This window comes from Vigna unguiculata, chromosome 10 (genome assembly GCF_037176805.1).
Source record: "Vigna unguiculata cultivar grain cowpea cultivar isolate G323 ecotype 2 chromosome 10, ASM3717680v1, whole genome shotgun sequence".
NCBI lineage: Eukaryota > Viridiplantae > Streptophyta > Magnoliopsida > Fabales > Fabaceae > Vigna > Vigna unguiculata.
In genome coordinates this window covers 30,985,993-30,999,768 of record NC_140801.1, presented here as the reverse complement: position 1 = coordinate 30,999,768, position 13,776 = coordinate 30,985,993, and the positions used below count along the sequence as shown (strand labels likewise).

Sequence of the window (13,776 nt, the reverse complement as noted above, 5' to 3'; positions counted from 1 at the left end):
ACCTTGACTTTGGGTTGACTTGTTGACTCAAAAGATTAGCTTAACCTTAAACCAACATGCTAATAAATTCCTTAATTTGCTTTTGTAGGAATAAGAAAGGAGGAGGACCACATAGGAGACACTTGGCGTCCTAAGGAAGAGAGAGAAGGAATAAGACTTTCTAGAAGCATCTAGAAAGGGGAGGCCCACATGCCTTGGAAACCAAGTCTTCTAGAATGTTCTAGAACCTTCCTTTGGGAGCCTTGGCCATGAAGACTTGCCACCTAGATGGCTTGGACGAAAATTCACCCATGTGCTCCCTAGGATGACCTACTTTCTAGAACATGCTAGGTTTCTTTTGTAATCCTTTAACTTAGTTGTTTTGCTAAGGGGCCCCTAGACTTGTCTATTTAAGGGGACCTCTAACACTTGTACAAGGGTTGAACATTTTGGAAAAATTATACACTTTGTGTTTCAACCTTTTGTGAGAGCATTCCTCCTTAGGGAGTGGAGTTCTTTCAAGCCTTATCTTGCCTTGGCAAGTGGCGGCATACACCACTCATCTTCAAGGTTGCCATGGCTTCTTCTAGCCTAGCCTTGTAGTGGCGTGAATCCTCCATTCCTCCCATTTCCCTTGCTTTTCATTTTATGTTTCTTTACTCTTCTTGGTTTATATTGTTTCTATTATATGTTTTTTTCTTTTGATTTCTTACTCCCCATCAATCAATTCTCCTCCTCTCTAGAACCTTGGAAAGGAACCTTCACATCTAGATAGCTTGCTATCTTAATGTCCAATGGGGATTTCCTTGGTTTTCTTAATCAACTCACACCATATTCAATAATCTTAAAAAGGAACAAGATAATCCTTCATCATTTGGTATCTAGAGCTTTGGTTGTCCTTGAATATGGTGTTTTCATGTTCTAACCTTGTCTTGTGTAGCTATCTTTGAATGGTCCACATAAAAATAGTGCTGGCAGCAACGTATGCGTTTTTGAAAAGAAAACTGCAGCTAGCTCAGTGGTCCAAAAATAACGTTCTTTATATCAAAAGAAAGCTCTGTGAGTCTAGTTTCCAACAAAAAAAGAATTAACGCATTTGGAGTTCTGTGGAGAGAGTTATGATCAAATGAGTGAGCAAAGGTCAGAGCTGCCGAGAATACGAAAAACAACGTTTTCAGGTTATGTTGTGGCAATTTTGGTAGCATAACACCTAGTAAAAATGGCCAAATGGATTCACCAAGCATTGTAAAAGCTCTCGGCCAAACTGTTTTTGGTCTTGAAAACACTTTTTCTTTTCAAAACTAGGTACTTAAAATGATGAGAACGATGTTTTAGGGTGTCTTGAACACTTAGTTCCTTAAAATTAGGTCAAAATCAATTTCAAGGAGCATACAACAACACAAGGCATAGATCTCAAGCAATAGTTCAAAAACTTAGAAACAAAAACAAGAAAACTCAAAGAAGCATATGACAAGAGACTCAAGCAAAAGTTAGACACATTTAAAGACTCAACATGACATAAACAAAGATACAAACATGTAGCTATCATGCATTTAAACTCATGGATTTGAGGCTCAAAGAGTAAGCATCAAAAGACATGTTATCCAACCACATTTAGGAGCAAAAGAGTCACAAAACCGAAGCCAAAATTGCCACAACATAACCTGAAAACGTTGTTTTTCGTATTCTCGGCAGCTCTGACCTTTGCTCACTCATTTGATCATAACTCTCTCCACAGAACTCCAAATGCGTTAATTCTTTTTTTGTTGGAAACTAGACTCACAGAGCTTTCTTTTGATATAAAGAACGTTATTTTTGGACCACTGAGCTAGCTGCAGTTTTCTTTTCAAAAACGCATACGTTGCTGCCAGCACTGTTTTTATGTGGACCATTCAAAGATAGCTACACAAGACAAGGTTAAAACATGAAAACACCATATTCAAGGACAACCAAAGCTCTAGATACCAAATGATGAAGGATTATCTTGTTCCTTTTTAAGATTATTGAATATGGTGTGAGTTGATTAAGAAAACCAAGGAAATCTCCACTGGACATTAAGATAGCAAGCTATCTAGATGTGAAGGTTCCTTTCCAAGGTTCTAGAGAGGAGGAGAATGGATTGATGGGGAGTAAGAAATCAAAAGAAAAAAACATATAATAGAAACAATATAAACCAAGAAGAGTAAAGAAACATAAAATGAAAAGCAAGGGAAATGGGAGGAATGGAGGATTCACGCCACTACAAGCAGTGGCGGATGTTTTGAGGGGCAGGGAGGGGCCATGGCACCCCCTCCCATTTTTTTTAATTTTTTTATATTATATGTAATTTAGAAAATTTTAATATTTTTTAAAAAATTTAAATGATATGTAGTTTATATTAAAAAAATGATTATTAAATTAGATATTTTTTAAATTTTTTATAAAATATAACATTTAATAATAATAAATGATAAAACATAAATCAAATATAATAAAAATTAAAAATATTTATTAAGATACATTCTTTTTTATTATCTTTTTGAGAGATTTATCTCTTATTCTCACATGTTTTTTTTCGTTTTTAAAAAAAAAAGTTAGATACAAACTTATTATTTTTTTCTTTTAATTTTATTATAATTAAAGAAAAAAAAGAAATTCTCATATCTTACTTCATCCTGAAATATTTGTTTAATAGTTAGCATTATCTTTTATCTTATGAGTCTTATATTTATTTTTTATGAATATAGAAGTAAAAGTAATGTATGATGTGTTTTTTCATAACCGATTTTGAATTGTGACTTTATTATCATAGATTTTTTTAGGAATTCTCATTTTTTTATTAGATTGTAATAACTTATTTTTTTATTTTAATCATTTTTAGGAACTCTCAATCTTTTATTAGGTTGTGATAAATATTAATGAAGAATAAGATAATAGATTCATTGTTTTAAAGTGATAAAAGGAAAGCTACATGTGAAGATGAAAACAAGACTAATTCAATTTTTTACATATTCTGAAACATAATACTAATGATTATATTGTTCAATTAGAAGATCCTTTTCTTAAAGTTCAACAAGTTACAGGAGAAATTTTCTATTAATTATTTAGAAAGGTTTTCATATTTATATTAAAAGAAATAGCTGAAAATTTTAGTTTTTATTTAATTATTGATGAATTCAAGAATATGAAAAAATAATACTTTAGATGTGTGTGATTTGTTTTGTAGTTACGGTTATATTAAATTATGTATTAAGTTTTATTGTATAGTGACAATAATTAAAAATATAAATTTTGAGTATATTTTTTGGCTCCCCCAATATTATTGGGCAAGATCCGCCACTGACTACAAGGCTAGGGTAGAAGAAGTCATGGCAACCTTGAAGATGAGTGGTGTATGCCGCCACTTGCCAAGGCAAGATAAGGCTTGAAAGAACTCCACTCCCTAAGGAGGAATGCTCTCACAAAAGGTTGAAACACAAAGTGTATAATTTTTCCAAAATGTTCAACCCTTGTACAAGTGTTAGAGGTCCCCTTAAATAGACAAGTCTAGGGGCCCCTTAGCAAAACAACTAAGTTAAAGGATTACAAAAGAAACCTAGCATGTTCTAGAAAGTAGGTCATCCTAGGGTGCACATGGGTGAATTTTCGTCCAAGCCATCTAGGTGGCAAGTCTTCATGGCCAAGGCTCCCAAAGGAAGGTTCTAGAACATTCTAGAAGACTTGGTGTCCAAGGCATGTGGGCCTCCCCTTTCTAGATGCTTCTAGAAAGTCTTATTCCTTCTTTCTCTTCCTTAGGACGCCAAGTGTCTCCTATGTGGTCCTCCTCCTTTCTTATTCCTACAAAAGCAAATTAAGGAATTTATTAGCATGTTGGTTTAAGGTTAAGCTAATCTTTTGAGTCAACAAGTCAACCCAAAGTCAAGGTCAACAAGTCAACTCAAAAATAGTCAACCAAGCCAACTTAAAGGAATTTTAAACTAAAGAAAATAAAAGCAAAGGAAGGGATCAAGGAACTCCCTTTCTTCTAAGCATGTGCCATGGGCCATCATCCTTGGTAGGGATCAATCCTTTATCAGATTCACTACCACATGGCAACCACCATGTTATCCATGTTCTACACAGAACAAATTGCAGTCCCCAATTTAGGCATCAAAATCTACAGTAATCTCCACCAAATTAATTGCATCAATTCTCACAGGTTTAGCTTCTTACCAATGTTCCTATTCCCTTTTTGATTCATGAATCCAAACGCACCAATACCTAAGCTTGCTTAGGTTCCACTTTACTTATTCATAGCATGCCATAATCAACGCATACTATATGCATTCCACCCATGTTCCCAAACATTATTTCAATCTCCAACAAATTATGATTAATATAACCATTATACTACAACCTATAATTACCCTCAATTCAACTTAGACAACTCTACATAGCCCCTAAACTCTTGCATTATAATTTGCCTCACAATCCATCAAGATCCTAATTAAATCAAACCTCTACCTCACTGTGGTTGAATTCAACTCTTCCAAAACCAAACCAAACTTTATAAATCTCACATTGTATTTCCTCACGCATTTCTTATCGTTGTATCACCAATTCCAGCATATTACAACCCCACTGTTTCAAGCCCAAATTAACTCTACAGAATCCTCCAATGTTGCTATAAGTCTAACTGCACCGTGCCACTGGTCTACATCTGGCGCTTGGCAGTAGTTCAAGTGTTGCTAGGCGGTGCATAGGATTATGGAAATTTCTAACAATTCCTACACCTGCGAACGCTCTCAAAATCCAAAAACAACCCACAATAATCATTTCCACATTTTAGCAATCAACCATGCCACCAATGATACTTAATATCAAACAAGATTTAAACTTACAGATTATCAATGCGATTCCGGCATCAATCATCCCTAACGCTCAAAATCCCCAATTTGTCAAACCCTAAACTACATTCTTCTGAAATTCACTCAATTCATAACATAATGAAACAATTATCAATATTCCACACTCCATTATCATTTATAATTCCATTTTTCCTAATCAGGGTATCCCATAACGCGTTAAACACCAAAATCGAGCCAATTTAACTCGTGTCACTTGGTGGGCATTCACCACTGCTAGACGATTCATACAAAAACTCAAAAACTAGGTTAAAACACATACATCGCCTAGCGGCCAGTTCATGCCGCTCGGCAGTTCCTCTTTGGAACCCTAAATTTACACAGAAAAGCATTGAGTCGCTTGGCGGCTTTGAAGGCCCGCCAGGCAATATCTGGAAAATTTCCACAAACATGAAATTAAACCATATTATTACAATTCAGGCTTCTAAATAATCATTCAGCATGCAAAAATAATGACACGGATTAAAAATCACGGAGTCCAGCTCCCCTAATCTGGATTCCTTGCTTGAAATTGAGTATGTGATAGTTCCTCCTTGATCAATAATCCTCACGATGCTCTTCAATGTCCAAATTTGTCTGAGCATTCACATTCATGCCAAAAAGAATTTTGGCAAAAAGGAAGCTTAATTCATGTCTACCAAGGTTCAAACACACAACCATGCAAATGTCAAGTTAATGCACAACCATTCAACCAATTCATGTTTCGTGATAATTCATATAAATTTAGGATTATATTATCACTCATCATGATCAATCATATTATCAAAATAATACACAATTAAAATAACACACAATTGGGCACACACAAGACTTGAACCCAAGTCTTTTCAACACAACCAAGTACTTTCAATCATTTGAACTAGTACTTTTCCATGTCCTAAAAGTCAACATTAAATGTCATAAAGGCTCCCACTACTCGTATTGATTAATTAATTATTTATTTAATTAATTAAATTTCTCGGGTTTTATAGTTTTTATACTGGTTCACTCAATCACAAAGCTACATCTAGTTTACCAAGACAACCTCAGCCTGGTTTCCACTATTATCAAAAGTTTTACAAACCTCACACCAAGATTACACTTTTGAACAACAAAAACAAAGTTTTTTTACTCACACAAAAAACTTAACCACACGACTATAAGAAACACTTACAGGTCTAGAATCACACTAGAAACGCAACAAGAGGCACAAGAATTGCAAAACCTAATGGTGGTTGTCCCTAGCCAACCAAACTCGGGTTCTTGAAGTTCCAACCAAGCTAAAATGTCTCCAAGATCAATCGATTGAAAAACAAATCAATTGATTGAATACATTCATACTAGAAACCATATACAACAAGCCTTTTGACCTGTTAAAACCCATTTTAACAGATTTAAAAGGACATAATAAGACTAAAAAGACATCTAACATATGTCATATAGCCGACGAACATGGTACAACATGTAAACATCATATTCTACACTTTATTTCCATATTTAACATAATAGAAACATGATCATCAAGTGGATCACATATGTAATTTGAGTAACCAACTTTGTGGATATTTGATATTGTTGATAATCTTTAACCATTCAATATTCGACTCATTCTATTGATTAGATACCCTTAAATATGAAATATTGGAAGATTATCAATAGAATGAGTTAAATATTGAATAGTTAAAGATTATCAACAATATCAAATATCCACAAAGTTGGTTACTCAAATTACGAGTAATAATAATTGGAGAACAATTCAAAGATATGAAATCTAAAAATATTAAAAGATATATATCAAACATTATCTCTTACAATTTATTCAAGTATCAAATCAAGTTCAAATTTTAGGCCAAGTCCAATTATGAAAGTCTATAAATTGAGGACATGACATCAAAAACACACAATTAGAGAGAAAAAAAAACTTGATCTAAATACTTTTGACAGTAAAAGGACATTCTGAAGGCTGAAGACATTCAATTTTATCATCAGTCCAATGTGTAGTATGTTTAAGAGTAGTTAACTCCCTTATTCACGGGGTTAGGTGTAATGTATTCTTAATTCTCTGTAAATTCTTCATTCAATAAATTTATTTTCCATACTCTTATGTTCTATTCTCGATCTTAACTGCATGATAATTATCGATTTCATATTTATGGTTATCTAATCATTGGACACGATATTTGAACTTTTACTAGAATAGACAACTAACTAATTGTGCATATGAACATAAGGGTTGTCCCAACCGTACCCAAAGTACACGGCCTCGGCCTCTAAAGTCTACGCGTCGTTTCACTCCTCAAGACTGGAAGGCTGATGTCCCAACCGTACCCAAAGTACACGGCCTCGGCCTCTAAAGTCTACGCGTCGTTTCACCCCTCAAGACTGGAAGGCTGATGTCCCAACCGTACCCAAAGTACACGGCCTCGGCCTCTAAAGTCTACGCGTCGTTTCACCCCTCAAGACTGGAAGGCTGATGTCCCAACCGTACCCAAAGTACACGGCCTCGGCCTCTGAGCACGCAACCTCAATGAACCCGCATACCACACACCTTGTATCGGCTACCTCCCCTCCAACATGCGACCCTTAACGAGCACCCAGGCCGCACACTGCTCGATAGACATCCCCTCCCAAAGTATGCGACCACCAAACACACTACGGATCACGTACCTTGTTCTAGAGAATGCCCCTCCTCCCCCAAGCAGCCACCAGCGAACCTCTGAAGCCGCATCCTTTTCCAAAACATCCCCATCACGAACAAGAGGTCTTCACGGCAACAAATTCCCTAGGCCCCCTATCCTGCACCACAAATACTCCTACTCAGGACAATCCAAACCCATGACACAACCATCTCGACCAATAAGATGAAACCTACCATCCGTAGACACTCTCACGACCGAATGCCGGGTACCGCCTACCCCTGAGGGATCTCTTGGTAATTTCCCCCTCAGCACTGGATCCAAGAATAGCCAAGAAGGGAATATTGGGCCAAAAGCCCATCCCAGGTAGGACCCACAGGTAAAAAAGGGTATAAATAGCACACTACCCTATGCATTGATTACGCATTAAATATTCTCTGTAACCACTGACATCACTCAGCACTGACTTTGGCATCGGAGTATCTTTTGCAGGCACACCTGCGCCGTGACCGTAACCCCTCGAAGCCAGAAGACTCACCCGACCTCCCTGCATCAAGAGAGTACGCGAGACTTGTGAAGTACAACTCGGTCCCATAAGAACAAGGGTTAAATGTGAACTCTTGATAAGGAAAGGTCTTAGACATTAGGGTTCTTATTAAAGTTTAATCTTGTCATTAAGACATTAGAGCTTGGTACATAGTGGTGTGAATGTTAGAGTCAAGAATTAGAAATATATTGTTTGTTATTTTTACTTTGAATGAAATGCTAGAGTCAAGACTTATAATTTTTCAATCAAGTTATTTGTTTTCATTGTGCCAATTTCTTTTATTTCTTTACATTTTAATTCTGAATTTATTTTAGATTTCAACCACAATGTCTTGTTATTCTTAACCTTTATCAGTAATCAATCAATTGATTTAAACCACATTAGTCTCTGTGGAATATGATATCTAAACTTGTCCACCGTATTACTTGTACAATTTGGTACACTTGCCAATACATACCAGGCGTCTAAAAGTGCCCGGATTTGAAACAATTTGAATACAAAGATGTTTAGAAGTGTCCTTAATTGAAAGACATATGAGTATGAAGGTATTTAAAAGTGTCATGGGTTAAAATACATCCGAGTACAAAGGCATCTAAAAGCAGCCTAGTTTAAAACACCTTTGAACACAAAGGTATTTAAGAACCCTTAGGGATGTCAACAGGGCGGGTAGGTTACGGGTAGTAGCTCCCTCGTACCCTACCCGCTGGATGAATATCCGTCTTGTACCCGTACTCATATCTGTGCGGGTATTTGTTGTACCGGTATCCGCATATTTTATTAATATCCATGGATATCCACATGTACCCGTGGGTATTTACAAAAGAAAAATTTAATATTTAATAACAAATTTTAATCATAAATTCAAATAAAAATACAATACATAACATTTATAAATTTTAAATAAAGTGAAAATGATCCATTTAAATAGCGTTGAGTGACAAGTTACAAATAAATGGAGATTTTTTAAAACCAATTGACAGAAAAATAACTCATTCAAAATCAAAGTGTTAATGCTTTAATTATTATTTTTATTTTGAATTAGAGTATAGCGGGTACAAGTATCTACCGGTATGGATACTATGATACCTGTACTCGCCCCGTAAACAAGCGAATATAAAAAATACTCGTACTCGTTACTCACGAATATCCATTTTTAATATACATTTTCTATCCGTTGTTGATTTTATTTGCATGTATGAATTTTTTTAACATATCAACTATGTTAAAACACATCCATGTAATAATGACTCTAAAAGTGATAAGGATAAAAAAAACATCCACGGATTGAAAAAACATCGGAACGCAGCGTTTAAATATCCTAAGAATTGAAAAATACCCGATCACAGCGCCTAAAGCGTTAAGGATGGAAAGACATTCGAACACACTTATGAAAGTTAATATCGGCCAAAATAATTATCAATTTAACGATGTAAATAACCCTTTTGTATTTCATGAAACAAACAAGAGCGTACACTTGTTGACTCCGGTACATACATAGCGTGTCTTGAAAATTTGAATTTGCAAGAGGAAAACCAAAATGCGCGCTCCATTTTATTGAACGTGCTTGAACAAATTCTCCTATTTACTCAAAGAAAAAAGCATTCTGGCCTTCGCTTATTAAATAATCTTTTCTTTTTACTCTTCTTCATTTGCCTGGCTTCTCTGTATCCCTCCAAAGCTCTGATTTTTGTTTTTTTTTTTTTGTTGCAGCAATGGAAGGGTTTGTAGATTGCAAATTAACTGATGACTGTAACATATTTAGCATTTGGGAAGATCTTTCGGTGGGGGTATCACTGATTGCTCAGAACCATTGCCATTCTCCACCAAAAAGGCCATCTTTAGTCCCCATGTTGTGTGCACCTCCAAGTGGCAGTGCATGAACCAAACTCCTATCATACACAAGGAATTAAAAGGATTACTATGATGAGATTCATGAGTAATAATCCAATAGACCTTTGAAAGGCTTTACACTGCATCTGTTCATATATTTTTTGTTATTTTGTTGGCTTCAAAATAATTTGCCCCATGTTTTCCAGCTCATTTTTAGAGTGTACTAATTAATCTGATTCATTCGTTGTATGAGATTGTGAAATTTTACCTGGATTATCTGCCCTGAATCTAATTGCTGTCCATCCTCCAGCTGGTACTCCAACAGTGTTTCTTTCAACAGGATCAACAAGGTTAAAGTTGTTTGGGTCAGTACTGGGATTGTAGTTGCCTACTCCTTTTCCAACAACAAAGAAATTGAACCCATGGAGATGGACGGGGTGGTTTTCAGGTGCAATGATTCCAGTATCTTGTAGAACAACTTGAACTGTGGCAGTTACGGTGTTCAAATTGGTTGGTCCAGGCCCTGAGTAGTTGAAAACATGGGGTGGATTCGCAGGGAAATCAGTGGTGAACACCCCTTTGATGTTGAAATAATGTGCCTGTAGTAAGGCAACAGTTGGCATAAGGAACGTGACATTGTTGATAGAAGCCACCACCCTGCTCCCATTTGCAGCTTTGCAAGATGGGCATGGGTTAATGCCCAACCCAACAGTGAAGAAAAGTGAATGATCAACTGTTAGTGGGACATTGACAGGGTACTTTTTGGAGTTAAGGCCTCTAAGAGAGCTGATAAAGTTGTTAGCAACTTGGGTAGCATTTTTGGGAGGTGGGGTGGTGAGAAATGTGGGAGTGGTGGCAAGCGTGCCTGTGTAGTGTAATGTTGCTGTGGCAGTCAAGTTGTCAACAGCAACAGGAGCATCCATGAAAGGAGATGCTGCCACCAAGTACTTGCCAGATTTTTGGTCAGCATTTAGTAGGACATTGGTGGTTTGACCAGGGGCTATCACTATTGTTTCAATCTTGAAAGGCTTTACGTATGTGGCATCAACTTCTACCACCGTAAGCTTGTGGCCTGCAATTTTGAAGAAAAGCTCCTCATTGAGTGCAGCATTGACAATTCTCAGCAGGTAGGTCTTTCCACCCTCCACGGGCAGGTTGTAAACATCTGCACATATTCCCCAAAAATGAAAACAAATAAAGCTTAGTTTGAGGTACATTACCTTTATGGTAAGTTTATTGACTTTTACAACAATTACCTTAAGAGTTACATGTACTAATAATATATTGATTGATTGACAGGGAAAATATATGTTATTACCGAAAAAGAATTGAACAGAACAAAATACCCTGTGAAGAACAATTGGTAACTGTCCCTGGAAGGCCATTAATGGTATGAGCATCTGAGACATTTGGTGCCAATCCTGATTTCAGTGCTTCATTGATAATAGCTTCAGTATCAGATTTCCACCATTCTCCTACAATTTATAACGACAGTAAATTTTAACAGGAATTCCGTGTAATGGAAATTAAGTATGTGTTGACTTTAAGATCAATTAATTTAGTCAATAGGAGTAATTGAAGGGTACGTGTTTGCTCACCTAATACCACAACCAGTTCATCATCTGGCTTTGGGAAAGGATAAGGCACACCTCTCTTTGGCAAGATAACCAAGGCACCATGGAGAGTTGACCTTAGCCAGTTAACATGTGCATGATAAAGAAGTGTTCCTCTTTGACCTGTAAGGGTGAAATTGTACACATAGGTTTTCCCTGGTTGAATTGGGCACTGTGTCACATATGCTGGTCCATCTGCCCAACCAGTTCTCAGTTGCCTCACACCATGCCTACCAAGATGGCACAATCACTTCAATCAGAATTCAATATCAACATTGTGTTGATTAGAGATAGATATTGTTTACAATAAGGCCTATTACTTGTTTTTTGTGCTATACTTATTGTAACTTGAAGCAAATAAAATGAAATATATGATATCTCACCAATGGATGGTAACATTGTGGTTGACTTGGTTGATGACTTTGACCAGCACTGTGTCATCTTCCCTGGCGTAAAGAGTGGGTCCTGGGAATTTTCCATTAATGGTGACAATAGATTTGCTTGAACACAATCTAGAGGTTTGTTTCGCCACCACCTGCACCCATTATTATCAACATTAGCTATAATTATCTGAAAGAAACTATAATTCTGCATCCAAGTGGTTGGAAAAAATTGACCGATTATCTATCTCTTGGTGCTGATTTGGAGCTCTACCTTCCATGTCACCACAATTCTAAAATCTACTCATTTGGTTTCCATGGTGTGACATAGTTGTTGGCATCTACTAAGCACTAAGTTTAGGTGAGGTTAAAACTTCGAAACTAACAACTATGATTACAAAATTCCTGCACTGCACACCATGTCTCATACCAAGAAAAACATGAGAGCTCATGTTCCTATAAATAATATTATTAAGCTTATATATATATATATATATATATATATATATATATATATATATATGTGTGTGTGTGTGTGTGATTATTAATTATACCTTTAATACTGTTTTTTACAAAATGTAAATTTAATTAATTCAATCATTGAATTTTATATTCTTATTAATTCGACAATGTATATCAAATTATTTTATAATATGATATTTAAAACATGTAAATTTAAGTGATGTGTCAATATAAAGTTATGAGAAATTTGATATACTTAATCAATAAATTAATATTATAAAATTTATCAGATGAAATTTGTTTGTTTTACGAAATGTAATTTAATTAACTTTTATTTATTAAATCAATTTGATCACAACACAAAATATATATATATTATTAGTTTTTTTAAGCGTACTTCTCGAAATAGGGAATTCATTTTGTCACTTGACTTTGGAGCCATGATTCATTTATCAGCGACTGTCAGGTTCATAGCTTATTTTTGCAACAAGGACACACACTATGGTCAGGTGACGTATGATAAAACCCCTTAACTCGGCTTGTATAATTTGCGAGAATGTGGGTTCAAAATGTATTTTAACGTAATTGCACAGATCTATTTAACATGAAAGGGAAATATAATCCTAAGCTTGTTTCGCAGTTGTCAGAACATTATTCTAAGTTTAATAAAAGAAAACTGACCTTAACCTCTGCGACAATGGTACCCCTATCTTTATCAAGAACTTGATAGAAAATTGCTTGATGTGAGAGGAAGATAATTGAATATAGCATAAATTGCATGCATTTATGCATAAATTATTTTTTAAACTTCTACTATAAACAGGAGATTCTTGGGTGCTTCTGAACTCGGAGTACTTCAACATCGTTGTATATTTATTGGTTATAAATTTCCAAATATGATATTGATATAAGCTATATAAAAGAACATTATCAAAATGCCTGACACAACACAATGCACATCACAGGCAGAAAATTAAAATGGTTTACTTACATGAAATTTGTAGTGCCTGACTCTGCACTCGACCAAAGCTGGTAGAATGCAAGCCATGAGAAGCATGATTCGAGCCAAACGAGAATCCATTTTTCTCACTCTGAATCCTCTCTACACTTTCGGTGTCTCAGTTTGTCGTACTTGTTATGTGTCCTTGTGTGTTGCATTCACGAACGACTCGCCAACCCACGCTTATATAGACCGAAATGGGCATTGCTACCACGTCGTTTTAACTTGGTTAGGTGAGTGATGGAGCCATTCTTGGAAATTAAGACTGAAAACACCAACTTAAACTAGCTTATCTCATGATATCTTGCTTGTCACATAAAGTAGTGTATAATGGAAATCGCTGTATTTTGGGATGCAAGTTATTAATCAACCTCCTTCAGACACATATTTGTTATGATAAATTGGTTATCACAGTTTTGGATTGGTTGTGTTTTGACTTCCAAACTTATAGCTGTTCCCCACTAAAT

General features: G+C 35.7%; 1 protein-coding gene across 1 annotated transcript; it reads right to left on the bottom strand.

Annotated features, from left to right (window-relative positions):
- Positions 1-9,444: 9,444 nt before the first annotated feature.
- LOC114165737 (laccase-4-like) lies at positions 9,445-13,484 on the bottom strand. The gene is made up of 6 exons (XM_028050311.2): positions 13,301-13,484; positions 11,851-12,002; positions 11,453-11,697; positions 11,201-11,329; positions 10,123-11,019; positions 9,445-9,913 (listed from the first exon to the last, which is right to left on the bottom strand). The coding sequence occupies exons 1-6, from the start codon at positions 13,388-13,390 to the stop codon at positions 9,783-9,785; spliced, it is 1,644 nt and encodes a 547-aa protein (XP_027906112.1). The 5' UTR covers positions 13,391-13,484; the 3' UTR covers positions 9,445-9,782.
- Between the last annotated feature and the right edge of the window lie 292 nt (positions 13,485-13,776).